The 27,542-nt window shown below is 54.8% G+C and overlaps 2 protein-coding genes across 2 annotated transcripts; one reads left to right on the top strand and one right to left on the bottom strand.

Annotated features, from left to right (window-relative positions):
• Positions 1-461: 461 nt before the first annotated feature.
• Fbxl16 (F-box and leucine rich repeat protein 16) lies at positions 462-12,909 on the bottom strand. Its single transcript, XM_052758772.1, has 6 exons — positions 12,654-12,909; positions 4,861-5,507; positions 3,481-3,989; positions 3,059-3,143; positions 2,717-2,780; positions 462-2,349 (listed from the first exon to the last, which is right to left on the bottom strand). The coding sequence occupies exons 2-6, from the start codon at positions 5,491-5,493 to the stop codon at positions 2,201-2,203; spliced, it is 1,440 nt and encodes a 479-aa protein (XP_052614732.1). The 5' UTR covers positions 5,494-5,507; positions 12,654-12,909; the 3' UTR covers positions 462-2,200.
• A 10,279-nt stretch (positions 12,910-23,188) lies between these two features.
• Positions 23,189-25,342, top strand: Metrn (meteorin, glial cell differentiation regulator). The gene is made up of 4 exons (XM_052758781.1): positions 23,189-23,389; positions 23,590-23,990; positions 24,816-24,875; positions 24,958-25,342. The coding sequence occupies exons 1-4, from the start codon at positions 23,292-23,294 to the stop codon at positions 25,272-25,274; spliced, it is 876 nt and encodes a 291-aa protein (XP_052614741.1). The 5' UTR covers positions 23,189-23,291; the 3' UTR covers positions 25,275-25,342.
• Positions 25,343-27,542: the final 2,200 nt, after the last annotated feature.

Genomic DNA, 27,542 nt, shown 5'->3' with positions numbered 1-27,542 from the left:
GAGTTACAGGCAGCTTAAAGCCATCTGATGTGGGTGCTGGGAACTGAACCTTGGTCTTCTGCAAGAACAGTAAATGCTCTTAACCACTGACCCACCTGTCCAGCGCCACTGCAATCTTTTAGAACATCCCAATCCCTCATTTAGTGACCCTGTGCAACAGACAAGGCTCATTTCTGCTCTTCTGGAAGGATGGTAGGCTAGACCCCAGATCGTTTGGAAGGACAGACATACTGACATCAGCCTCATCGCTCCCTTTTGTGCATTCAGGGCAGGAGAAAACTTTTGTTGGTCAGTTACTAAGGTTCCAGTCCAGCCCTGGGCCTTCAGCCTCTACATGTTTACGGAAGGAATGAGTGACTTTAATGAATTGAGAGAGGTAGGAGAACCCAGCGACCTGGCCCATCCAGGGCAGGTTTAACCCTTACAACTTGGTCTAGTGACCAAAAAACAACCCAGACTCGTGTTTTTACAACTTTTTTAATATATATTTTTATAAACAGGTCACGTGATAAAATAGCACAAGAAACACTTACCAAATATAAGGTTATATCTTCCGCATATACAGGAGAATGAGGTCGTTATGTACAATAAGAAAATGATTTTAGGGGTTGGTTGGTTTTGTTTGTGTTCCTCTCTCCCCTTAAATTTTCCTCCTACAGTCATTGGAAATATCACAGCTTCAGTTGCATTAATACTTTGGGCAAATGGACAGCTTCCCCCTCCCTGTTGGGGGGCTATGGGAAGAAGGGCTGAAGAATCTGACTCCTGACCACTTCAGCCTGGAGCCTCCCTGGCCAACACTTCAGGGGCAGGGAACTCTTTGGGCTGTTGATCTCTCTTCTCGTCAACAGCATTTCTTTCTTTCTCTCTCTCTCTCTCTCTCTCTCTCTCTCTCTCTCTCTCTCTCTCTCTCTCTCTCTCTCTCTCTCCTTCTGGCTCTCTGGGAATTAGTTACTCTCTTCCAACCAGATAGGGGTGTCCCAAGATTGGTTGTGGGTGCTGTGTCTCCTGGGGCTCAAGGTTGGGGGGGAAGGGGTTCCTGGTCCCTTCCTCAGCACTGCCACACATATGCCAGGATCCCCTAGGACTTCCAAATGTCTTGGGATCTGACAAAATATGGTTACAGCCCATTTGGACAGGCAAAGGTTTTGGAAGCTGGGAGAGGTAAAGGAGGACTAGAAACGAGTCCTCCTTCCTTGGGGTGGGAAGAGTGTGCTGGCCGCTGGAAGATCAGAATCACTGGTCAGTGCTGACCCTGACCCTTGGCCAGGCCCTCTGCAGATTCCACCTGAGGAGACCCATCCAGGGAGAAGCACAGTGCTGAGAGGCCTGAGCTCAGCTGGGGTAGAGGTTGGAGTGGATGGGCTGCTCCCAAGGCCTGACAGTCTTGTGGGTGGCTCCAGATTGGGGTCTGTCAGGTGCCTATTCCACCCTTGCACTTGGGTGGATGGGCACCAGTTAGGCTAATGTTGATTGTTCCAAGGTCTGCATCCTCCTAAAGCTGACCCAGCCTGGCCAGGGCCCAAGGATCTGTAGGCCAGGGGGAAAGAAGGGGATGGGGGGCACAGAGGACAAGAACTGACCCATATGGCAACAAGGAAGAAGGGAAGCCACTGGGTCAGGTGGGCATGGGGGAGTTGGGCTCCTCAGGGGGCCATGGCTTTGGCAGTGGCCTGTGACGCCTTATACCCCTTGGAGGGCTCTAGGCGTGGTGCAGTGGAAGATGTGGGAGGCCCTTGGGGCTCTTCCAGGCCCCTGAGTCCTGGGGGACCAATCCCTCCATCCCCTTGGGCCCTGCCCGGGATGGGGGACAGCGGGGGGAGGCAGAGAGCAGAATGAAGTGGGGAAGGCAGTGAGGGCGTCTGCACTCAAAGCATCCCCCAAAGGACCTAGACCCCCCAGAAGGCGGGCGAGAGATGGCGGCGGCTGTGGCATGGTGGAGGGCGGGCGTGCAGTGCGGGCACGAGGGGCATGCACAAAGTCCCCGAGTGTGCGTGCGTGCGTGGGGCTGGCCCCTCTGTCTCTTGCCCCAGGCGGGGATGGAGCAGTGGAGCAGAGGGGCAAGGGAGGCACGGGGCGGGGTTTCCCTCTGCTTGCCCCGCCTCCAGCGCAGGGCCGAGAAGTGGTGCTCCGGCAGGGATGGAAGAGGGGCTACTGCCCAGGGCGTGGCCGGTTCCCGCGGCCGGTGAGGAAGCCTGCGCTATTCAATGACGAGGCAGCGCGGCAGGTGCTGCGAGAAGTACTTGAAGAGCTCGGGTGTGGCTCCAGGGCAGTTGGTCAGCTCCAGCTCCTCCAGCTCTTGAAGCTGCACGAGGCCCGATAGCCCCGTGGTGGTCAGAAGCGGGCAGCCTGCAATGCGAGGCATCGGGACAGCCGCTCAGCAGCTCGGCTCCGCCCAGCAGGAAGGCTGGACTGGGCTGGGCAGGAGGGCAAGGATGGAGAGGGCAGCGGCCTACTGGGGGTGGGTCCTTCAATAGGCTTAATGAGGTGGGACCTGTACTGGGCGTGGAGGGGTGAGAATCTGACAAGATGGGCGGGACCCTCACCAGGGCGTGGACGGCAGGATGGGCGGGACTGGCTAGAGTTCGCCTTTCCTCTCACCTGGTACCTGGGACGTGATTTGCCAAAGCCTGAAGTGACTCTATCTGCATAAGGGACCTCATGGGAGTCAGACTGAGTGGGCGGCACTGCCCACGAGGCATGCAGGGGTTCTCACCTGCTAGAGACAAGAGTCGCAAACTCCTCATGGCTAAGAGGTGCTTCAACCCGAAGTCCTGCACCTGGGCGGAAGTGAGAAGAGGTTGTGTTAACTATTTCCACTTGCCTGGGAGCCCCTAGAGGGGCAGGAAATGGGGGTTCAAAATGGAGATGGAAGCAGAGCTTGAAAGCACCTATGAGGGCTTTAGGGAATCTGAAGATTCCATTTCGTTTGGCTGCTGGGCGTAGAGGGATCTGAATGGGGCCCAGTGCAGTTCAAGAACTGTTTGGACTGGTACTACCCTCCGCCCTATGCCACCCACCGCGTTTTATTTCTAGATCCCTGGGGGCATGGAGGTACCTGGCAGCACCATCGCAGGTAGAGGCTGCGGAGGGACGACATGGTGGACAAATAGCTGAGGCCGGTGTCCGTGATGCGTACACACCTGTGGTTGCACCAGAGGGGGGACTGCCCACCTTTAAATCACTTCACTCCGTCCCCACATAGGTCCCTCCCTCCTTTCCAGAAGTGTTTCTACAGCAAGCCCCTGCCCCACCCATCACTGCCTTATCCTGGTCCCCCCTACACCTGCCCTCCCTGTGACTTGCCCTTTTGGAATATGGCTTTTCCTCCAGGCTATGCTGAAGTTACTTCGACTTTGGGCACTCTATTCTCTGTGGCTTTCCCCATCCCAGGAGCCCGCAGAATGGCACCACCCACTCTAGGCTTCCAGTTCCTGGAGATCCCGCCAGTACCAGCCTGGAGTGTAGGGATATGTGCACCTGTCCAGCACGAGCTCCTCCAGGCGGTGCAAGTCGCAGGCCACATACTCTAGTGCCATGTCGGTGATCCGAGGGCACCAGGAGAGGTCAAGGCTGCGCAACTTTCGCAGATTCTCAGCTACAAGCTCCACTCCATCATCAGTGACCTTAGAGCAGCCTGAGAGGCTGAGTGAGGTGAGGTTGGGCAGACTGTGCACCACATTGACCACCCCATGGTTGGTTATCTCCCAGCAAGAGAGCAGGCGCAGCGTGTGGGTGCTGTGGCCCTGGCGTGCTGTGAAGTAGGCCAGTGCAGTGTCAGTCACGTGGTAGGCCTGAAGGCTTAGCTCTGCCAGGTTGGGTAGAAGTTGCGAGATGGCAGCAATGGCATCATCCGCCACGTTGATGCAGTCACTGACGCTCAGGGAGGTGATGCGTGCACTGAGGCTGGACCACAGGCCAGCCTCGGTGAAATCGTTACAGCCTGACAGCTCCAGGCGCACCACTCCTTGCATCTGCTCCAACATTACCTACAGGCAGGTACAGATCAGAGGCCAGACTAAGTCAGCTCCCCCATTCACACCTGGTGCCCATCTGGCCAGGGCTAATGAGAGTTGCCTATGCAGAGTGGAAGAAGCTTCTGGGAATCTGGAAGCAGTGGTCTCTCAGGTGTGGACTTGTGCAAGCAGGCATCAAGCTGAACTCCAAGGAGTGCACTTAAACTGCTTGTTATACTTTGACAATATTCCAAAAGAGAGGCAGGGCACAGGGGACCCATGAGCCAGGGCTTGGCCAGTGCGGGTGTTTGGAACAGATGATTTGAATATTAAAATTACAATCCGGGTCCTGGGGGGTAAAACAGGGCAGAGAGCCCAGATGCTCCTTCAACCCTTGCTCCTAGGAGACTCTCAGCTGTCCCCTCTCTCCCTCCCACTCCCTCTGGCATCCCACTCACCAAGGCCAGCCTCACTAGCAAGCAAAAACCCACATGTAATTGATTACTCTCCTGCTCCAACCTTGAAATCTTAATCTTGTTTTGTTTGTTTGTTTTTTCGAGACAGGGTTTCTCTGTGTAGTTTTGGTGCCTGTCCTGGATCTAGCTCTGTAGACCAGGCTGGCCTCAAACTCACAGAGATCTGCCTGGTTCTGCCTCCCGAGTGCTAGGATCAAAGGCATGGGCCGCCGCCGCCACCACCACCACCCGGCTGAAATCTTAATCATTTTTTAACAAGACCATATTTTCACTTTGCATTAGGCCCTGACAATGCTATCCTTGCTACTTTTTGTCCTATGTATACCTGAGCATCCTTTTGGCCCCTCAACCTCCCATGTCCATAGGGTTGCTACTGCCTGTGCCTGCCCCTCCAGCCCTGTTCACTCCTAGCCAATTTTGGGACACACCTCTAGGCCAGCGTCAGTGATGGTGGAGCGCTTGAGGCTCATGGCCTTGACTCCCTTCTTAGAGAGAGCATAGTTGTCGATGAACTCGCAGATGTCTAAGTCAGAGACACCAACTAGGCAGAAGCCCTCAAAGCCTCTAGCGGCGAAGCCCTGCAGGTTCACAAACTCCTTCTCGCCTCCAGGCAGCACGTTGTACAGCTCCTTAGCATGCAGTACAGGTGTGAGGCCTGCCCAGAACTTGGGCTGGTAGAGCACGCGCCGCCAAGCCTTGCACACCTGGGCTAGTATGCACTTCTCACATGCTGAGAAATACCAGAAGAGCCCATTAAGAATCTTCTCATCTGTGGCCAGTGGTGGCCGCTCCACTGGGGGTCCAGGAACTGGGCCTGAGGCTGGTCCACTGGCTGGGGGGCATGGCCCCCCGGCCAGAGCGACCCGGGACAGTGGTGTAGCCAGGCTGGGAGGTGGAAGGGTGGGTGGGGGTGGTGGCTGGCAAGGGCGGTTCTTGGCAGCAGGTGTGCCCTTGGTGATGCTGGCTGCACCTAGGCCGTTGGGCTGGCCAGGCAGCTTCACCAGACCATTTCGAGGCAAGCATGGAGGCTTGGGGTCACCATCGATACCTGGGCTCGACATTTTCCTTGCACGTTCTGTGGATGAGAGAGGAGGAACAGATGAGTCTGCTGGTCTCTGGAGGAGCTGGAGAGCTAGCCCTTTTCTCACCTTTGAGCATCCTCTCCCGCAGCATTTCCAGGACCACTCAACAGAAAGGATTCTGGCACATGCCTTTCTCTGACTGCACAAGAGGCAGGCTGGCCAATATTCACAGCTAGCCCAAACGTCCACATCCTCTGTTGTAGTCACTGGCTCAGCCTGCACTGCTCACAGGTGCTTTCTGATGCTTTGGTTCCCATTCAAGGTTAGGGGGAGATGGAGCCCTTAATTCCTCCCTCCACCTCTGCTCTCTTGATGCCCACTACTGGGGCATACCCCGCTGAGCAGGATCAGTAAACTGAAGAAAAGTGCTGTAGCAGTCTCTGCCTCCTCCTTCATGGGGTGCCAGCAGCCCTCACAGTCACAGACCAGCTCCCAAGAATCTATGCACCTATAGTAAGCTCTGGCACTCAGGCATCTTCCCATAGTTGACTATAGTACCAGTAGAGTGATACCTGTACACATGCTTTTCATATTTAAAAAAAATTAAAATTTTCTGTGTATAAGTATTTTGTTTGCACGTATGTATGTGTATCACATGGCTGCCTGACATCTGTGGAAGTCAGAAGAGGGCATCAGATCTCCTGGAACTGGAGTTACAGGCCCCCGTGTCCTCTGTAAAAGCAGCAAGTACTACTCTTAGCCACCGAGCCACCTCTCCAGCCCTGCTGGACACGTGCTGTTTAATCCTCCCCCAACCCAATGAGGATGGCGCTGTGATATCTGTTGTACAAACAAGGAAGTGGAGGCCAAGGCCAAGTGAACTGCTTGTTTGAGGTCATGGTTAGTAGTTAAGTAATAGAGCTAAAGTTTGGACCAGAGCTGGAGGAGGAAGGTCATGTGGAAGGCCAGGGTCACCTGCCCATAAAGCAAGTCTGGATCACTACTCATCTCAGCTCCCCCCAGATTCCCAGGGCTGCAACTGGCTGGCAGAGGGCATTGTGAATGGACAGCATGGAGGAAAAGGGCAGTGAGATTCTCATAATGCGATGGCCATCTGCTCTGCATTCCAGATACAAAAAAACCATGTCCACCACTGCCCAATATTCAGAAAAGAGATAGTTTTTCACCTGCAGATTCAAATGCAACACTCTGGAGTCCAAATGGTCCCTACTTTGGGTTATTTATTTATTTATTTATTTATTTATTTATTTATTTATTTTGAGACAGAGTTTCTCTGTGTAGCTTTGGTGCTTGTCCTGGAACTCACTCTGTAGATCAGGCTGGCCTTGAACTCACAGAGATCCACCTGCCTTTGCCTCCCGAGTGCTGGGACTAAAGGCATGTGCCACCACAGCCCATTCCCTACTTTGTGTGGTCTTGGTTAGCCGTTGGTGGTTCCATTTCCTTAACATGAAATCTGGGAGGTGACACCACAGAATCTCTCCTGTGGGAGGGATTTATAGTGTGTGATAGAGTAAGGCTTGGATGTTTTTTCTGAGTACCAGAGCTGACCCAAGGGCAAGACATGATCTCCCTTCCTGTATGTATAGGTGATCCCTGAACTGAGCTGGATCCACATGTGAGTTGTTAACTTCCTGCTCTACAATCTCAGGGGAGTCAGCAAAAGTTTCTTCCAGGTCCTCTGTTATACCCTCACACCTGGTCCTCTGTTATACCCTCACACCTGGTCCTCTGTTATACCCTCACACCTGGTCCTCTGTTATACCCTCACACCTGGTCCTCTGTTATACCCTCACATCTGGTTTCAGTGGGTCATAGTCTCACCAGGGAGTCTTGCACAATATCAAGGGGTGTGTGAGGAAGCTTTCTAGGGGTGGGCACTGGAATATGCAAACCGTCAGAAGAGAAGGCCTCATGTTACCTTTTAGGCTGAGACCCCCTTCTGGAGCTTCAGGGCCAAGGACGCTGGCCACTCATTTTTACAATCTGGCTTGACACAAAAGAAAGTAGGTGAGAACTACTAGGATGGAGACCTCGCCTCTGTTTTGCAGCACCATCTTGCTGGCTTCCTATACTGCACAGGCATCCTGTGCCAGTGTCCCACCTCTGGGGAGGGGAAAAACTCTGGGCTGGAGTCTCCCCAGAACATGGTCCTCATGACCAGTAACCTACCTCCGTGTCTAAGGATAGTCATTGGCAGTCCACCCCAGGTCCTCAGTACTATCTCCCTATTACTCCCCTCCTCAATATGTCTCTGGGACCTGGGTAGTAGGCCAGTTTTTCCCTGAGGGAGGTTTTCAGCCTTTGGCTGCTCTTTTGTGCTCAAGAACAGGCAATCGAAGTTACACAAAAGGAGTACAGTGGCTAACACTCCCCAAATGCACACTAGGACAACCCCACATTTCAGTTTCACAGCAGACATTCTGGTGTGGGGGTAGCCACTATTGTTACCCCAGTCTTTATACAACAAACCTGAGGCTCTGAGGAATTATAGTTACGTGCCATGACAAGGGAAGTCTGAAGTGTGGTTACTTCAGTTCCCTGAAAGCAATATAGGGAAGGGGGCCTGTTGCAGGACAGCAGCGTCCATGACGAGAAAGGATGAGGTTCTTCCTTGACTGCTCCAATTCTTGTCCAGCACCACCCACGTTCCTGGGAAATGTGCTGAAGACGGAGACAGCTCCAGCCAGAATACCCGCCATATCCCTGATTCGCGGTCTACGCCTAGACCGCCCATCTAGCCTCAGCCACTAGGCGCAGACCCAGCGCTCGCGAAGCCCCGAGAACAGCACCATGGACAGCTCCCGCACTCATTGGGGTCAGCTGGGCTTACTGCACCACAGACAGAGGAGCGGAGGAGGGACGATCCGTGGCTCCGACAAACCCAGCTCCACAGGAAGAGGCAGGGGGAGAAGCCGCCCGCTTGGCTAGGATCCGGAGGAGGCTGCGGAGGCGGTGCTAGGGGAGAAATAATCCAAGAGCTGTACCGATTTAGGCTGAAAATGCTCCCAGCCGAGGGTGTGCACGTGGAGTGCCTGAGTTGCTGGGGGTGTGTGGGGGGAGATGCACGTGGATGCCCGGGGCATCTGTGGGGCTCCTTCCTGCCCTTTGCTGCAGCTCTGGAACTCACGTTTGCAGAAGCACACGATCCCCTTCCTACCTTCCTGACTTAGGTCAAGTAGGTGAAACCAGGCCAGATTCTGTCTAAATCCCCCATCCAGGCCCTTGCCCTTGGTGGAAGCCACATCTCCACAGAGGCAATCCTGCTGGTCCCCAGCTTTGTGCTTAGGGAAATTCTCACGGATTCGCTCACTTAGGGTATGATTAACCAAGCCCAGGAACCCCCTGTACTGTGGTTCAAAAATGGAAACAGTTACCCCTGGACCCAAGAAAGGGCGGAGGCTTTCAGAGAAAGCTGAGCACACAGTGGAAGACTGGAACCTTCCTTCCAGGTAAGCAAGACGTTATTGAGGGGTTCTAGCAAGGATCCCTCTGCCTGACCCTGCTATCTAGCCCGATGGTGACGTAGGGTCTGCTCCCGGGTGTTGTAGAAACAGGACCTCATTATGTAGCTGAGGCTGGCTTGCATTTGCTGCAATCCTGCTACTGCCTCACATGCTGGGATTACAGATGTGCACTACCATGTCCAGCTCGAGCTCTTCTTGAGGATGCAGCTCCTCTCTCCACCCAGGGTGGCTCCTGTGGCCTGTTTGGAGTTGCCTGCTAGGAAGGGATCGATCAGTGGCCAGGTCATTCAGGCTGCCTCTCCCTTCATGGGCGAGCACCTCAGGAGCTAATATTGGGGAGAGGCCTTCTGTAATGATGGATGAACCTCACAATACTCAGTCTCAGACCCAGTATGTCTAGTGTTCAGTTTGGAGTGGAATTCTGGGTCAGTTTGAGGCTTCAGAGGAGCTTGAGGTCCCTGAGTCTAGGAAGAGACAGTGGCAACTTCCTCAGCTGCCATGTCTTTATCAGCGCGAGCATCATCAAGGCACCCCAGGGGAGAGCTGACTGTGGTCTTCCATCTCCCTAGAGGACTCACTGTGGACATAAGGAATATGGTGGGCATAGCAGGGCTTCTGGGGAAGCTCCAGAACTTGGTGGTTTCCAGGTTAACAGTCCACAGATCCTGGTGCTGAGCCACAAGGACTTGCCTTTTCTGCGTATCCAATCACTGGATCCTGAGACCCAAGTAGCTTCACAGCCTAACCTCCAGCACTGACTCCTTGCCCAGTCAGGCCTCTGCCCTTTATTCCTCTTCTCCTGTCCCCCATCACCTGGCCAAACGGTGGCCCTGCTTGTTCCATAGGCTTTCTCAGTTGCCTGCCTCCATAGCTAGGGTCCCTTGTACTCTGGAAAAAGTGACTTCAGAGTGTCACCCATCATAGGGGCTGTCATTGCCATCTGTCTCTTCCCCTGGCCCGGTAGCGTGGCTGGTCAGTGGGGTAGGAGCAGCTCAAGAACTTGATTCCAGGTACAACAGTGGTCAGGATTTCTAGAGAAGGAACTAGATTGGGGTCAGCACCTGCCCCCCAGTCCCTGTGAGCTTGAGGTGCAGATACTGGGGGAGGAGCTCTTGCAGCTCTTTTTTTGGCTAAGTCCCCCTCTGGAGTTTCATGGCTAAAGAATATGGCTGTCTGTCCCCCTAAATCTGGCCTGGCCCCAGAAAAGACAGGAACCACGGAGATAAGAAGAAGAAGAAGAAGAAGAAGAAGAAGAAGAAGAAGAAGAAGAAGAAGAAGAAGAAGAAGGCCCTGCACTCCCAGGACCTCCTGCCTCGTTACTGTCTGGAGAACCACTGGGGAAAACAAGGCTCACAAAGGGGTCTTCCTGAAGCTGCATGAGCGTGCAACTTGTCCCAAGACCCCAGGGCTTTCTAAGTCCCAACCCCTCAGACCAGGAATACATCTGTTGCATTTTGCTTCTCTTTCTTGTGCCTCACTAGGTCCTGTGTGTCTTCCTGCCATCTGGCTAGTGGCCTCTGCACACAGTTCTCATCCAGCAGGATCTCTTCTATAACCCTGAAGTCCTAAAGATTGTAAACCCCATGCCCACCAATGTCCCACTTCTCACAGCTGTCAGTCCAGGAACTCTTTCTCGGTCTCTGACACAGTCATCTCTGTGAGCACCAGGTCAGGATGGAGGCCACCTTGGATGCTGGTTCCTGGCCTATATAGAACCTGCCCTGACCAGCTCCTCATGCTTGGGAAAAAATAACCAAAATACTCAATATCAAGCTCAGTCTGTAGTGGTTGCGCCCCAGGGACTGGGGTGACAAGCAAGGTAGCTGGATCGGGGGCACAGTGACAGTGCTCTGACTCAGGCACGTTCACATCCCTGCTACTTTGCACGTGTCAACGGCGGCGTTCTCCCTCCACCCCCTGCTGCAGCAGCCTCCGGGGATGTACCAGGGATTTCAGGATGGGGAGACCCTTGGCCCAGGAGGTACATAGGCCTTGAGAAGAACCCACGCTGATGCTCCAGCAGACTGAGGCTGTGCAACCCAGCTAAGGGCGAATGGCCACGAGGCACTGGGGAATAGATGCTGGACTTTTGCTTATCAGGTCTCTCCTGTTCTGGAGAATATGAGACTGAGACCTCCAAGAGGTAGGCCTGAGGCTCCTTTAGACACCTGCCAAATGCAGCCCAGCTGCACTCTCTGCAGCCTGTTTGGCCATTGGACCACTAGCAGGGAAGGCTCAGGGCCATTCACTGGCCAGACCTGGCTTGCTACCCACCTCCACCCTTTCCTGTGCCAATCCTGGAAGGTACATCAGTGACTCCCACAGGTGAGGAGAGTTGAACAACACCAGCCAGAGGCCCCTTCCCCTGTTTCTGGGATCCATCTGTCTCAATCTCTCAGGGCTTCCTGGGTCTAGATCCCTTATACCCAGAAGCACTTGCTTTAACCTCAACAATGGGAGACAGGACCCATTCGGGTGTCAGGAAGTGAGTACTTGGGAGAAGGGGTGAGTGCATATGTATCCAGGACTCAGGGGAAAGGGGGGCTGGGGAGTCAAGTAGTGAGGGCTGCAGGAAATGGGGCAGCTGGATCCTGGGGTATCTCAGTACCACCCATGTCTTCAACCTTGGATCTCCCCCTCTCTCCTCCTAATGGCTCCCAGTCCATCCCTCAGACCACTGCTAGGCGGGACAGCCAGGCTCCGGCAGGCTTCTGACCTCATCTAGGCAGCCCCCAATCATTCAGGCTCCCTTCCCAACCCCCACCTTCTGCTCTGTCCAGCATCTCATCAAAGTGATGGGCTGGAAGAGCGGGTCCTGTGTCCAAAGGGGCACCAGGGAGGCCCGAACAGACCCTGGTCAGTGGGCCATGGTACAAGATGGCAGTGGAAGTCAGGCCTCAAGGAAGGAGCAGGTGAAGTGGCATCTGCCATCTGCTCCTGGGAGGTCAGCTGCTGGCTCAGGCTGGGAGGGGCTAGCAGGAGGGCTGCTAGGCCAGATCTAGGCCTCAGCAGTGCAGCTTCTCTCCTGGGATGAATGGTGGGGAGGATCCCCCACCGACCTAACATCCCAGAAGGACATGGAAGCCCTGTTCAGCAATCTCAGGGTGCCCATTCCCCATTTTGAAGCCTTCCAACCTTGGCCAAGGCCCATTGCCTTCTCTAGAACCAAAGACATGCCAGCCCACTCCCTCTGCCTCCCTGTGGGCGGCAGTTCTATACCAGCTCATGTCCAGAAGGTGTCCAGGCCCGTAGGCCACATATCCACATGGCTCCTCCCGTTTAATTGTATCAACACCTGTCACGTCCTCCAGTCCGCCCGAGGCTCATGGAGCCGGAGTGGAGAGAGCCCAGAGCCAAGCCAGAAGGAGTGGGGGCTGACTGCCTGCAATTCCGCGTCCTCGCAGCCACCGTGCTTCCTCTCAAGCGGTTCCGCGGTACCGACCCACAGCCTGACCGCTTTGCCAGTGGCGAGCGGGGTGCGATCAGGCCGGCTGCTGGGGCTAAGGGCTGCGGAGCGACCCGCTGGCCCGGCGGCCGGAGGGTGAGATGGGGAAGGGGCTGCGATTACGTAAGCCCAGCTCGGGCGGCGGCGGCCGCGGCGCAGTCCCAAGTCCCCACCCCGCCCCCTCCTCATTGTAGCCTCCGCGGAGGCAGTGGCTCGACCTGGACCCTCCCCTCCCCGCAGCCTGGCCGCGCGCGCACACACCTTACCTCGGCCAGGGCTTCTGGCTCATGCCACGCTGTCCGCCGGGCGACCTCGCGTCATGGGGAGCCCAGCACCAGAGCCGCCAAACGCGGAGGCGGCCGAGGTGCTGGACTGGCTAGCAGGGCCCGACTGCGCCCCGCGCCCGGCGCTCCGCGCCAGGGCCCTCTCGGCAGAGCCCAGAGCCGAGCTCCCCGGTGGGAGAGGATCTGCCGCCCTGAGCCTCCCACCGGGGAGGCTGAGGCTGTGCCCAGATAAATAAGGCCGCTTTGCAGGGAGCCCGGCGGGCGCCTCCTCCCTCCCCTTGCCCTCCTCCCTGCGCTCCTCCTCCGCGCTCCTCCCCGCGCTCCTCCGCGGCCGCCGCCGGCGCCGCGCTTGCCCCCCGCCCGGCCCTAAGAGCCGCGCCCTCGCGCGCTCCCGGCGTCCGGACCAATCCCGGCTCTCGGGCCGGGCTGAGGTGTCGAGGATCCCGAGCCCCGCCCCGCTCCGAGCAGCGCGCTCCCGGTGCGGTACCGACGGGCACGCGCCAGGCACCCGCGCCCGCTCGGCGGCCGGTGCTCGCACAATAACAAACCCCGCAGGCCGCGCGTCCGGGAGGACATTCGAGGGGAAAGCAGGGCGCGCGGCCGAAGAGCAGCTTCGAGCGGCCCATCTGCTCCGAGCGGTGGCAGCCCAGAATCCTGCCCGCTGAAGAGAACTGGTGTACTTGGCGCGAGCGGTTGGCAGTAGGGTTCCGGATTCTACGCAGATGCAGCCGGCCCTATGTGCTCTTGCTTGGATTGCCACCTGCGAGGGCGAGGAAAGAGAGGCCCCGTGGAGACAGCAGCACAGTCGCACCTCCACACACACCCCTTCCGCATGGCGGAGGGCAAGCCTCTAGGATCTCATAGCCCTTCTGTTCCTGCTGCTGAAGAATCCCCCTTCGTGGTGACACAGTCACCCACCTGCAGAAACCTGCAAGCAAATGACTAAAGCGAGTGTCAGTGAAAACACAAGACAGGGTAGTGATAGTGGGGAGGGGTTACTTCTGAGAATGTCACAAACGATCTCAGCCGCCCCCCTCCCCGGGAGTGAGAGACAGAGGACAGGAATGGTTGAGGAGTTCCACAGGTTCCCTCCGGAATGAAGTGGAGGTCAGATGGTAGCAGCCCGTGTGGCCCAGGGCAGGTGGTTTGTAGGGAGGACCCTGTAAGGGTCTCCCAGCAGGCTAATGGGACCCCAGTGTGGGGTCTCTTGGGAGGAGGGATAACAGATGTGAGGACAACAGAGCAGCGTCTTGGAAGGGAGGAGCGACAGGGTGAAGTGTTCTCCAATGAAACTAACTGGTGTTGGGAAACACGGCCTTGCGGGACTGTGAGAAGGGGAAGTAAGCTGGATCCTGGCGCGCGCTCGCGCGTGCGTGCGTGCGTGCGTGTGTGTGTGTGTGTGTGTGTGTGTGTGTTGTATAATCATGTGTGTGCAGGTGCCTATAGAGGTCAGGGGACAACCTCAGGTGTTCCTTAGGTACTATATCTGTGTGTGTGTGTGTGTGTGTGTGTGTGTGTGTGTGTGTGTGTGTATGTGTGTGTGTGTTTGCACATGGAGGTGAGAAGTGTTGATATTAGACTCCTCCTCTACCACTTTTACCTTTTTTTGTTTGTTTGTTTTTGTTTTTTGAGACAGGGTTTGTCTGTGTTGCCCTGGCTATCCTGGAACTTGCTCTGTATTCCAAACTGGCCTCAAACTCACAGAGCTCCACCTGCCTCTGCCTCTTGGGTGCTGGGGCTAAAGGTGTGCGCCACCACCGCCCGGCTATATATGGGTGTTTTTGTCTGTCTGTATGTCTGCACACCAGAAGAGGAAATCAGATCCCATCATAGACAGATGTGAGTCACCATGTGAGTGCTGGGAATTGAACTCAGGACCTCTGGAAGAGCAGCCAGTGTCCTTGTCTGCTGAGCCATCTCCCCAGCCCCTTACCCTGTTTTTTGAGACAGAATCTCACTGAACTTGGCATTCATCATTTATATTAGACTGGCAGATCCTCAGGATCCCCATCTGCCCTTCAGTGCTGGGGTTACGAACAGGCACTTTACCCACAGAGCTTCTCCCTAGCCCATCCCCACCCCCACCCCCACTTTCTACTTCTTTTTTTCCTTTGTATGTGTGTGTGTGTGTGTGTGTGTGTGTGTGTGTGTGTGTGTGTGTGTGTGTGCAAGGACAAGCAGGTTCTCTCACTGGCTTGGAACTGACCAAGTGAACTATGCTGGCTGGTTACTGAGCCCCAAGGATATGCCTATGTTGGCCTTTCCAGTACTTGTGCTTGCAAAACAGTTTACCAACTGGTTTCTCCCCAAGGCCCTGGCTGGCTGTTTGTTTTAACATGGTGAAGCACTTTTCCTATAATGAGGAGGGCTGGCATCTGTGTGGCTGGGACTGGAGTGTCACCATCTTGCCTTGATATGGATCAAAGAAGGTGGATTGGCATGGGACAGTGTAGACATTGAGCAAACAGAGGGCGTCCCTCCCACCCATCTAGTTATTGTCCTTGGACAGGTAGCCAATGTGGTAGGAGGGGACCTTGGGCAGAGGGTGCTGTGCTGGGATACGTGCCTTGGCTTGGGCCTTATGATGAACACACCCAAGTGTGAAAGGTATGAGGGAGGCCTAGGCACACAGTGGCCCTGGAATGGGTCCTAGAAAGTGGCCCTGTTTTTTTTTTTTTTTTTTTTTTTTTTGGTTTTTCGAGACAGGGTTTCTCTGTGTAGCTTTGCGCCTCTCCTGGAACTCACTTGGTAGCCCAGGCTGGCCTCGAACTCACAGAGATCCGCCTGGCTCTGCCTCCCGAGTGCTGGGATTAAAGGCGTGCGCCACCACCACCCGGCAAGTGGCCCTGTTTTTGAGAAGACAGCAAGGACACTTAGGAGATTATCAAGCACTGATGGGGGGGGGCTCTCTTGCCTCCTCACATCTCTCTACCTCTGCCATCCTCCCCAGATGAAGTACCTGCTTTTCTCCTTCATGACATCAACAGCTCCTTCTTACAGGTCTTCCCCACCCCACCCCACCCTGTCCCTGTTTTCCCCAGAGTTCCCAGGGGTCTGCCTAGGCTGCTACTTTCTCTACTGTGGTCTGTAAGACCCTAGTTCCTTGGGCTCTGTACCAGCCAGGAGTCTACCACATCCCTCATCTACAGCCCCTCTCTCACCTAGCACCGCACCTGGAGCAGCCTCTTGTCCCCTGCCCCGGAATGAATCTCTTTGACTCTCAGACTTAACTGTCTGTCCTTCCTAGGAACTTTCATTCCCATGTCTGCCCACGACACCAAAAACCTCCTCTTCTCAGCCTGGGCCTACTGGCTCTCTGATAGTACAGTAACAGTGGGCTGTCGGTTGACAGAACCCCTAGAGGGCCAAGGTGGGGTTCTCTGGGCACCCAGTGGAGCACAGGAGCACAGGGGAGGTGCACACACACACACACACACACACACACACACACACACACACACACACGTGTGCGCGCACACACACACACACACACACACACACACACACACATGTGGTTGTGGGGCTAGGGAAACTGGCTTCTGAAGCACCTTCCATCAAGGATTCCTGCTTGCTTTTGGAGAACAGTTTACGTCCTGAAAGAAGTATGTCAAACAAGGTCTAACTGGCTGTACATGTGACTTTTCATCTCTTTGAAGAATATGAGGTAGCGTGTAGGACCAGTTCAACGAGGATGCTATTCAAGGGACTGATGTGGGAGCATCTATGAACTTGGTTCCTAATGATATATGGAGTGTCTCTCAGTGGAGCACCCCTCAAGTGGAGCACCCTCATATGGAGGACCCCTCACTTGGAACACTCTCAACTGGATCACCTTTTAATTGAAATATAATTAACTGGAGCAACCCTCATGTGGAGCCCTCACGTCTAGAGCATCCTCAGGTAAAGCCTCCTCACCTGGAGGACCCCTCATTTGGAAAACCCTCAACTGGATCACCTTTGCACTAAAAACACTTAACTGGAGAACCTTTCACTGGAGCACCGTCTGTGGGAGCACTCATCACCTGGAACACTTCTCACTTGGAGCACCCCTCTCTGGAGACATCCCTCATAGAAAACTACTCCCACCATTATCACGCTTACCTTGATGTCGGGCACAGAGGGCAGTCTCCTGTCCAGGCTGCTGGGGTCCAACTCTACAGTGACGGGGGACTCTGCAGGCCTAGGGGTGCTGGTACATTTGGCTCAGGGACAGAGAGAGGGCTGAGGGAGCATCAGGGAATCACTGCCTGGCCTAGAATGATGACTCTATGTTTTCCCTAAATCTTGTCACAGGAGCTCCTCAGGCATGTCCTTCTGAGGCTCTAGTGTGGAGAGGGTGCTTGGGAGACACATGGCTGGGTCAAATCCTCCTCAGGTCCTTCCCTTCACTGAACCCCTTCTGGGAAATGTGACTGGGCTCTAAGGAGGGAAGCCCTGAATATTTTAGCACAGTATTGGTGAGCAACCCCATCAAGGACAAAGTGAGTCATCCCGGGGCTAGATAGGTACTTTGTGCCCCTGCTCCTCTCTACCCTCTTTCCCTACCTCCCCCTCCTTTACTTACCCCGTACCCCTATCCATCCTACTTTCTTTCCCCACTGTACCCCTGGACCCTCCTTTTCCTCCAGTCTGTCCCTGCCCAGAGTCGGAGGCTCAAGAGCACAGGAGAGAAGCAGGTAGGACAGGTGTCGTCTGATTGCCCAGATGACAGGGTGAAGGCACCAAGGCCTCTGCTCTGCTCTGGCCCGCCCCCTGTCAAGGCTGAGGATGACTCAGGGCCCAGCTGTCACCTCAGCAGCACGCGTCGCCTAGTGATGGCGGTCTCCCGGCAACGGTCGTCTCCTAGCAATGGGATATTTTCCCCTGGCCCTGGCTGGAGCCAGTGGCTATTTTTAGCTCAGCTTCAAATCAATCAGCAGCTGCATTTTGGGCTCCTCAGAAGATGCAAGGTGTTGCAGGGTGCGCTTCTCAGCAAATGAAAAGACACAGAGATAGAAATCTTAATGCCTGACCCCTTGAAGTGCTGGGCTGAAGGTGGGTGCAGCCGGATCCCATGGGAATGGGTGGACACCCGACACCGCTTGGGAACTGGCAGCTATGATCATGTCCTGGATGAGGTGTCTGTGTTCAAGGGGCTGATGGCTGAGTCACCCTGAAGCTGCCAAGGTCTAGCTGGGTACAGTAACCAAAGGTAGTGCCCACAGTGGGTGCCACCGGTGCACTTTACGGGGTCCCCTGATATCCCCTGCCCATCGGTTATAGGAAGTGTCTCCCTTGTTCACACCCAGCAGCCACACCCATGCTCAGTCCTGGCTGTAAGGGACACCCATGCTCAGTCCTGGCTGTAAGGGTCCTGGTGTCACAGGCTTAGCTACATCTAGTCCCCACCTGGCTTCAAGTGAAATCTGCGATCTGTGAAGAGGGCAGTCTTGGGCAGGTGGGAGACTTGTCCTCCTTTTAAGGTTTTCTCACAAGATCAGGGAGAAACCTAAATTCATCCACTGCCTTCATCGGTTCCAGGGAGCTGATCCTGCCTTCTTTCCCATTTATATTTTGTGGTTGTGTTTGTTCGAAGCTCCGTGGTCCTGGGGCCATTGCCTCTCTACCCGTCAACTCTCCTCACTTGGATCTCTTCCCCAAATTGCCCCATTAGATGGCCTGCTCATTGTGAGGCAGCTGCATGTCTGCAATCAACTCTCCTGCTGAATGTTGGGGCTGCCTATCCTCTGCTCTGCTCAGGAACCAGCACACTGTGGATATACCATCAGTTCCTCAACATGCAAAGGTCGTTACAGGGGACAGCCATGGTTGGAGGTGGGCAGCCTGAGCGGTGACACTTGTAATAACAACTAAGGCCTCTGCTGCTACCCACTGCGTCCTGTGAGATGCAGTACAAGGCCCTGAGGAAGGCAGGACAGAAAACAGGTCTTAAGATGGTTTCCAGGGCGGTGGTGGCACACTCCTTTAATCCCAGCACTCGGGAGGCAGAGCCAGGTGGATCTCTGTGAGTTCGAGGCCAGCCTGCTCTCCAAAGCGAGTTCCAGGAAAGGCGCAAAGCTACACAGAGAAACCCTGCCTCGAAAAAACCAAAAAAAAAAAAAAAAAAAAAAAAAAAAAAAAGAATATTGGCCGGGCGGTGGTGGCGCACGCCTTTAATCCCAGCACTCGGGAGGCAAAGCCAGGCGGATCTCTGTGAGTTCGAGGCCAGCCTGGTCTCCAAAGCGAGTTCCAGGAAAGGCGCAAAGCTACACAGAGAAACCCTGTCTCGAAAAACCAAAAAAAAAAAAAAAAAAAAAAAAGATGGTTTCCAGCTTGGACAACCCCTGTGATGGCTAATCTTGGTTGTCAACCTAACACACTTAGGAAGAGAGAACCTCAGTTGAGGAATTTCCTCCATCAGATTGGCCTGTGGACATGTCTTTGAGGCATTTCCCTATTTCTGAGCACCTCTCGTGTATACACACACACACACACACACACACACACACACACACACACACACACATTATGTAACAATAATAATAAAAGAAAAAGAGGCTTTTTTTTTGTTTTTCTGGATAGGGTTTCTCTGTGTATCCCTGGCTGTCCTGGAACTCACTCTGTAGACCAGGCTGGCCTCAGATTCAGAGATCTGCTTGAATTGGCATTTTTTCATTGCTAATTGATACAGGCAGACCCAGCACACTGTGGGAGGTGCTATTCTTGGGTAGGTGGGCAAGCCAGAGAGAGCAGGCCAATAAGCAGCGTTCCTCGATGGTCTCTACTTCCGTTCCTGCCTCCAGCTTCCTGTGTTCAGTTTCTGCCCTGATGATCATCCTTTATGATGGACTAGGACATGGAAGGATAAGCCAAATACACTTTTTGCTCCCCAAGTTTGTTTTGGTCAGTGTTCTACCATAGCAACAGAAAGTACTTAGAAAACCCTCTTTGGGTCAAAGGTTTCGAGATGCTGTGTGCTGTTGGCTAAAGCCGAGCAAACTAGCAGTTTGGAGCAATCATCCTGGTCTCTGTAGTCTTCTACAGGAGGCCGCAAGCTTCCACATACCGTTTCCCAACTTCTTGAAGTACACCTTTGCTTGATTTGAGTTCCTTTTGTGGTTTTTGTTCTGACTTGTGTGGGACTAGTGACTCACTTCTTAAGGTAAGGGCACTAAATTTTGAGACACTCAAGGAAACCCCCAAGCTGAGCATAAATAGCTAAGAGTTATCTGAGATTTGGGATGTCCTCATTTATCCATTTGCTCGTTTTCCTCTGGGTATCTATCTATAAGCACCAATACTAGGTATGATGGATCCTGAGGCCAGTCATGGCTTTCTGGGATCTATGCCCATGGGCATCAGAGTTGTGTAAGCTAATGATGTTCAAATGTCCCTTTCCCTGACAGTTGTGAGAAGTGGCATCTGTCCTGCTCCTCTCCCGTGGTGACAGAATCATTGTTATGTTGTTTAAAGATGAAGATGGGGAAGGACAAATCTCATATAAAGATTCAGGTCAGACGAGGGCTTCCTTAAGACCAGGTTACCCCTCGGAGTCCCTCTTACTGCTAGGACTATAACCATTTCTCTTGGAGGAAGTCATGGTGGGGAGCCAACACCCTGAAACTGGCCAGCTCATACCCCACATCACCATTAGAGGGCGCCTGCAGACTACTGTCTGCCTCAGAGGCCTGGGCTGAGGAGACTGCCAATGAATGAGCAAAGTGCCCTGTAACCTCTTAGGCCTGGACATCCGTGGTGGACCCCTGGACATCCGCGGTGGACCCCTGGACATCCGCAGTGGACCCCTGGACAGCCGCGGTGGACCCCTGGACAGCCGCGGTGGACCCCTGGACAGCCGCGGTGGACCCCTGGACAGCCGCGGTGGACCCCTGGACAGCCGCGGTGGACCCCTGGACAGCCGCGGTGGACCCAGGTGTCCTGTGTCCTTCTGTAAATGCCTTGGCATCTGCTATGCTTTCCTCAGGCTGCGTGATGTCTTTTAATTGAAATGATTTTATTCTGATTTATATTTCATTTATTTTTTACTTGTATGTGTGTGTGTGCGCCCATGTGTGCACGCATGTGAGTGCATGTGCCTGTGGAGACAAGAGTCATCTACTCCCCTGAAGCTGGAGTTACATGCTGTTGTAATCCTCTCGACGTGGTGCTGAGAACACGATTCAGGTCCTCTGCAAGCGAAGTAACATGTTCTTAACTGCTGAGCCATCTCTCCAGCCCATTTTGTTTATTTATTTATTTGTTTGTTTGTTTATTTGTTTTTTGAGACAGGGTTTCTCTTGTAGCTTTGGAACCTGTCCTGGAACTCACTCTGTAGACCAGGCTGGCCTCAAACTCACAGAGATCCTCCTGTCTCTGCCTCCTGAGTGCTAGGATTAAAGGCATGCACCACCATACCTGGCTATTTATTACTTATTTTGTTTGTTGGTTTGAGACAGGGTTTCTCTACATAGCCCTGGCTGTCATGGAACTCACTATGTAGACTAGGCTGGCCTCGAACTCAGGGATCCTCCTACCTCTGCCTCCTGAGTGCTGGGATTAAAGGTGTGTGCCACCACTGCCAGGCTTAAGGCAAACTCTTAACTGTGAACTCCAATAGAATAAAAGAATTAGTTACGTACTTCCAATATACAACAGCACAGAATGAACTATCCTATTCCCAAAGAGAGAAATGGAATGCAGGAACAAAGCAAAGACCGAGACTAACAGAGTCAGCACCAAAGCCTGCACATTCATACTAACATCAGGGCTTAAGATGGAATCATCTAGGCTTCACCCTGTTAGAAATAAATCCAAGGCCGGGCAGTGGTGCTGCATGCCTTTGATCCCAGCACTCGAGAGGCAGAGCCAGGTGGATCTCTGTGAGTTTGAGGCCAGCCTGGTCTACAGAGTGAGATCCAGGACAACTAGAGCTGTTACACAGAGAAGTCTATTTGCATAAAAGTCTTACAAGATGGGGAGATAAAAAGGTCCGAATTCCTTGCCATGACCACACTTTTATAGTGTTTGACAGAAAAGATTCACTCTGAGGGTTTCTTTCAGTACAGACACACCACCCATCAGGAAGGCTCTGCTCACTTTCACCTTTGACTGTTGTAATTCCTTGTTTCGACCCCCTTGTCTGTGGCAAGGAGCCAGCTGTACCTCCCATTGGTCTGAGAGGGCCTGGAGTCAAGGACGGCGTAATCAGTGTTTCCAAGCTCTTCCACAGGCTGGTAGGAGAACCAACTGCTCCCTCCAATGAGACCACTGGCTCTCATCTGTCCCTGAGTCCAGGTCCAGGACAACTGGAGGGTTTCAAAAGGAACTGGGAGGACAGTGGATGCAGAGGTAGAGTCCTAGGGTTGGGGAAGAGATGCTCAGGGACTTCCCAAGGCTCCATTCTGACTTCAGTCTCCTCTAACCTTCCTTCAGGCCCGAAGAGGCTCTTCTCCTTTTGGGGGGTTTCACATTGACTCTAGCATGTTTCTTTTGGGGGGTTTCAAGTTGACTCTAGCATTTTTCTTTTGGGGGGTTTCAAATTGACTCTAGCATGTTTCTTTTGGGGGGTTTCAAATTGACTCTAGCATATTTTGCTTTTTGTTTGTGTGTGTGTGTGTGTGTTTTTTAAGAGGGTCTCATGTAGACCAGACTGGCCTTGAACTCACTATGTAGCCAAGGATGACCTTGAACATCTGCTCTCCTTCCTCTACTTCCTGACTGCTAGGATCACAGGCACGATACACTACAATCAGTTTAACATTAGTTAGAAGATCAAACCCAGGGCTTGATGCCTGAGTGGCAGGCACTGTATAACCTAGCCCATCCCCAGGCCTCCTGAGGTATCTTTGAGATTCTGTTCCAGTTGATCTTGACTTTGCAGGGCCTGCACTGTGGCACCAGCAAGTACTTCCAGGCTTTGTTTCTAGTCTGTGGATGCCCAAGCAGGTCTCCACAGTGCCTCGTTTTTCATGGTATTCATTTAATGTGCAGGTGGTCTGAAAAAGTATGGTGCGGAAGGAGGCCCACCCCGGCCACACAGCTCCTTCCAGAGTTAGCCAGTGCTCTTCCTCTTCCCCAAACCCAAGGCTTGGCTTAGCTCCATGACCCAGGCCCTAGGCTAATCAGAACCCTCTGTACCCTCTGTTATGGGACGCAGGGACACAGGGGTTCTAATCTCTCTTCCCTGGAGTACCAGCAGCAGGGTACCAGTGTTCAGATGTTGGCTGCCGACTGCCTACTGAGGTCCATTGAAGGCCAAGTGAAGTGAACTGCCCTCCAGATTCCAATCGACAGCGACCCCCACCCACCCACCCACCCACCAAAGGTTCCAGGATACTGGGGATCGCCAAATGGGGAGACAGGAACGCTACACGCTCCAAACCTACCCTGGACCGCGCTCCCGCCTTCAGCCCGCCCCGCCCCCAAGAGGGCTCTGCAATTGGCGGAAAGTTCTGGGGCTTGTGGCGATTGGTCCGAGAGCAAAGGCCCCGCCCCCACAGTCCGGGAGCTCAGAGGGGGCTGCGCCGAGGGGTCGCCGGTTGTGGGGACGCGCCGGGCCGGGCGGCCGCGCCGCGGGCTGCTCGCGCTGCAGCCCCGACCCTCCCGGGGCAGCAGCCCGAGGCCCCGGCGCGTCCCCGAGCCATGCCCGTCCCCGCGCTTCTCTGCGCGCTGTGCTGCGGCCTCCTGGCCGCGTCTGCTCGTGCCGGCTACTCCGAGGACCGCTGCAGCTGGAGGGGCAGGTACGGTCCCCAGGAGCGATTATGGGGAGGGGTTTTTCATCTTGTATTAGGTGCCTCCCTCCCACTGGGAACTGAGGAAGCCCAGACCTCAATGACCTGTTCCATAGAGTGGACGCAGGTGTTGGTAGATGCGGGAAAGGGGGTGAGCCGGCTAGGGGAACAAGGGCCACCCCGCCTGAGAACCACCGTCCTGTCCCCAGCGGCTTGACCCAGGAGCCCGGCAGCGTGGGGCAGCTGACCCTGGATTGTACTGAGGGCGCTATCGAGTGGCTGTACCCAGCCGGAGCGCTGCGGCTGACCCTGGGCAACCCCGATCCGGGCACGCGGCCCAGCATCGTCTGTTTGCGCCCAGCGCGGCCCTTCGCTGGTGCCCAGGTCTTCGCTGAACGGATGGGCGGCAACCTAGAGTTGCTACTGGCCGAGGGCCCAGACCTGGCTGGGGGCCGCTGCATACGATGGGGTCCCCGCGAGCGCCGGGCCCTTTTCCTGCAGGCCACACCACACCGCGACATCAGCCGCCGAGTTGCTGCCTTCCGTTTTGAGCTGCACGAGGACCAGCGTGCAGAAATGCCTCCCCAGGCTCAAGGTCTTGGTGTGGATGGTGAGTGACTAGACTGACTGAAGAGGTTGGTGTCGGGAAGTGACTCTCTAACCCGGCCTTGACACCCCACTGCACAGAGGGTCCGTCCGTAGCTTGACAGAGACCACTCTGTTGGAGAGCATAGTGGCTTCCAGGTCATAGGGAGGTGGGTTGGGAGTGCTCCCTCCTTTCCCTCCTCCTCCTCAGGGTTCGTTTTCGGGAAAGAGCAGGAGGGAGCAAATACAGAAGAGGCCAGACTTGGGCCTCTGGTGTCTGGAGGGTTGGGGGAAGGGGTGGGCTGGGGCAGAATCAAAGCCTATGGCCAAAGCTGTCCAGGGCTCCCTGGCCTGGTGGTGACCTCCCTCCCCTCCCCCAGCCCAGCCAACAAAAGTCCAGTGTGCCTCTTCGTCACCATGGAGACGCCTGCCCTGCCTCCCTGCAGGGCACCGGGCCCAGTGCTTTGCTCTTCTGGAACTTGCAGCCTGACCCTGCAGGGGATGGCTCTCGGACCGTTCTGCCCTAGCTGGGGACCCCAGAACCAGAGTCCACTAGAATGTCCTGCCGCCCTAGCTGGGCCTGGGAGGCAGCTCTGAGAGGCCACAGAATGTTCTTGGGTGTTGGTATGAGTTTACGAGATTGGGTGTGCAGGAATGTGTATGAGGCACCAAGGTGTCCATCAGTAGACATGTGCCTGCAGGGCGCACCGTGACTTCTGGTGTCTTCAGGCTGAATGGTTGCTGGGAGAAGGGTTTAACCACCAGCTCTGGGGCCTTTTCCTGCTGGGAGGAGCTGTGGGCTTGTGCTGAGAGAGTGCAGGCCTGGCTGATCACCTGCCTTGCATGCTAGGTGCCTGCAGGCCCTGCAGTGATACTGAGCTCCTTCTGTCTGCATGCACCAGTGACTTCGGTGAGTATTCCTGTTGTGGGAGATCTTGGGGTCTGCCCCACATTCCCACGTGCCCACCACTGGCCACCGCGTTTCTTCACAGTGATCCGGGGGACCATCCATGGGGTCGCCCACGACGTGGAGCTACAAGAATCAGTCATCACTGTGGTGGCCACCCGTGTCATCCGCCAGACACTGCCACTGTTCCAGAAAGAGGGCTTGGAGGGCCAGGGCCAGGCCTCCATTCGTACCCTGTTGCACTGTGGTGTGCGTCCTGGCCCAGGCTCCTTCCTTTTCATGGGCTGGAGCCGATTTGGTGAAGCCTGGCTGGGATGTGCTCCCCGCTTCCAAGAGTTCAGCCGTGTCTATACAGCTGCCCTTAAAGCCCACCTCAACCCGTGTGAGGTGGCACTGGACTGAGAGACCTGGGAGCAAGCCCCTGCTGGACCTTCCTCTGGGAATGGGGTACGGGGGAGGGGTGGTAGGAGGGTGGGTGGGAAGGGTGTGGCTCCAATGGCATCCTGGTACCCGCAGTGAGGTGATAGAATACTAAATAACCTGGATCACACCAGCCACTGTAGACTTGGTCTTCTGTGACACACCCAGCTCTGCTCCTGCCTCACTTTACCTGCTCTCCCCTCTGCTGCCCTCTTAACCCTTCCTGGCCTGCCTGCCCTGCTGACCCAGCTGACCAGTGAGCCCATTTCCCTCCAACCCCGGTGTGATCTTGGCTGAGAGCTTAAGTGCTGCAATTCTCAAGACTTGGGCTGATTGGGGTTCTTTAGGTGGCCTGGGGATCAAGCAGACAGACATCACTTCCAGCTCTGAACGAGGTCTGTTAGGGAGGGGTGCTGTAGTCTGGCAGTGTGCCATTCCCTTCCGTGGTCGTTGTGAGCCATACAGTCATCCTTGGCCTGGTCCCGCCCTTGGGGAAGAATGGGCCCCTCTGTCCGGAGGCCCCTGCGACGTGCTGAGCATCCAGACACAGCAAAGAGCCTGCAGGGTGTGGGGTCTCCACTGCAGGATCCTGCTGGTTCGTTTCCGGCGGGAGAAGTGCACAATGAGGTCTCTAAGGACTGTTTCCCGCCACTGGCCCCATTGTTGCCATCCCTGGCTTCCTCCTGGGCCGCCTCTTTATTTTGTAAAGGGCTAGTGAGACCCTGGACAGACAAAGCCTATGGCCTGAAAGCCCTTGAGTGAGGTGTGCACAAGGTTTCTCAGGCCCCAGCCAAGCGGATTCCTGCCACCTCTACCTCATGGCTTCTGAGAAACCGTCAGCTCCAGTGCTGAGTGGAGTGGGAGTGGAGTTCCAGAAATGGCTTTCTATCCTCGCGTGCCCTCCCTTTAAGGCTTTCGTCCATCATCAGTCCCAGTGGACCATTCATTCTTTGGTAAGGAACAGGCTGGGAGAGGGACAGGGACCAGACGTATGGTTCCTTGCGTCGACTGTGCCAGTGAAGGTACCTTCTTGTGCCACACCCTACATAGGCCCTGGAATGGCTGCCTTGGAATGTTTATAGGCAGATAGCTTAAATAACACCTGTACATATGCTAGGGCAGAGAGCATGCCTCTTTTACTTAGACGGCCTGCTTATGGAGTGAGGGGGGTGGGTGATGAGGGTAAGTGGTCACTCCTGAAGAGCAGGTGACACCATTTTCTTCCACCATCTGGCTCCCTGCTACTTACTCTCATTTCCCCAAACTCCATGGAGTGCTAAGGGCTTAGACCGGCACCTTTCCACCTGGGTGTAGGGGACGACTGGGCCAGTGGCCTCATGTTTGCACTAGGGAACGAGTGATGAAGGCCCCAAAAGTGGAAGCAGAGACAGCAAGGGGAATGGTGTGTGTGTGTGTGAGCAAGCGGACCGAAATCACAGGAACTAGCCTGGGGAAACCTGTGTGCACCAGAGACACCTCCAAGTAGAACCCTGGCAACTGAGGAGCAGAGTGCTTTGTGTGGGTGCCAGTCAGGTAAAGTTGCCAGGGCTTCCTGGGTGCTCTAGGCCTGAGAATACTACCAGGAGCAGCCGATAAGAATAGCTGTGCCCAAGCAACCCTATCTAGAACTCGGTGTGTGGGAGGGCCCCATTTCAGTTCTGCTGGTGACGATTCGATTCTGAGCTGGGTGGAGTAGAGCCTCTTTCCACAGAATACACATACTCTGCTGCCTTGGGACACCCGTCCTTCAGACTGTTTTGGAGGAAAACACTCTGCACCCCGGGGGACAGGGTGGTGGTCTTGGGCATGCTCAGTTTGGAAGTCAGCACGGGTTCTACTAGATAGCTGAGGAGGAGCAGGCCAGGACTGGACACAGACAAGGAGGACTTTACATTCACGGCCATTTAGCTTTAATGTAGGTGGTCGGGGTCCAGCAGATTGACTCAAGGCTCTATCTGTTTACATGCAGGGCCTTACTAGGAGTCACTCAACCCTTTATTTTTGAAGGAAAGAGAGCTTCCGGGCTCCTGAGCTGTCTTTCACCCTAGGCTGGGCCAGCTGCCAGCACCCAGCCTCTCACATCCGGCCCCCTCCCTTCACACTCACTAGAGAGCCAACATCTGTCTGTATCTGCCCGCCCCTCTCCTTTGACCCCAGAACACCCTCTATTTCCCGCCTAGTTGTCGTCGCTGTCGGAGGGACTGGAAGGACGTCCTCCCTGGGTTGCTTCTGGGTGTTTGGTAGGATTTC

This window comes from Peromyscus californicus, unplaced genomic scaffold, assembly GCF_007827085.1.
Source record: "Peromyscus californicus insignis strain IS unplaced genomic scaffold, ASM782708v3 Scaffold_3__1_contigs__length_106647218, whole genome shotgun sequence".
NCBI lineage: Eukaryota > Metazoa > Chordata > Mammalia > Rodentia > Cricetidae > Peromyscus > Peromyscus californicus.
This window is presented reverse-complemented; position numbering and strand designations above follow the sequence as displayed.

Bases quoted from the DNA above. Each gene is read 5' to 3' on its own strand.
- Fbxl16 (XM_052758772.1), bottom strand. From the start codon at position 5,493: ATGTCGAGCCCAGGTATCGATGGTGACCCCAAGCCTCCATGCTTGCCT. The intron at 3,144-3,480 runs GTGCACATATCC...GTGCAACCACAG, and splicing joins GAGGAGCTCGTGCTGGACAG to GTGTGTACGCATCACGGACA. The intron at 2,350-2,716 runs GTGAGAACCCCT...CTCGCATTGCAG, and splicing joins GCGACTCTTGTCTCTAGCAG to GCTGCCCGCTTCTGACCACC.
- Metrn (XM_052758781.1), top strand. From the start codon at position 23,292: ATGCCCGTCCCCGCGCTTCTCTGCGCGCTGTGCTGCGGCCTCCTGGCC. The intron at 23,991-24,815 runs GTGAGTGACTAG...CTTGCATGCTAG, and splicing joins TCAAGGTCTTGGTGTGGATG to GTGCCTGCAGGCCCTGCAGT. The intron at 24,876-24,957 runs GTGAGTATTCCT...GTTTCTTCACAG, and splicing joins TGCATGCACCAGTGACTTCG to TGATCCGGGGGACCATCCAT.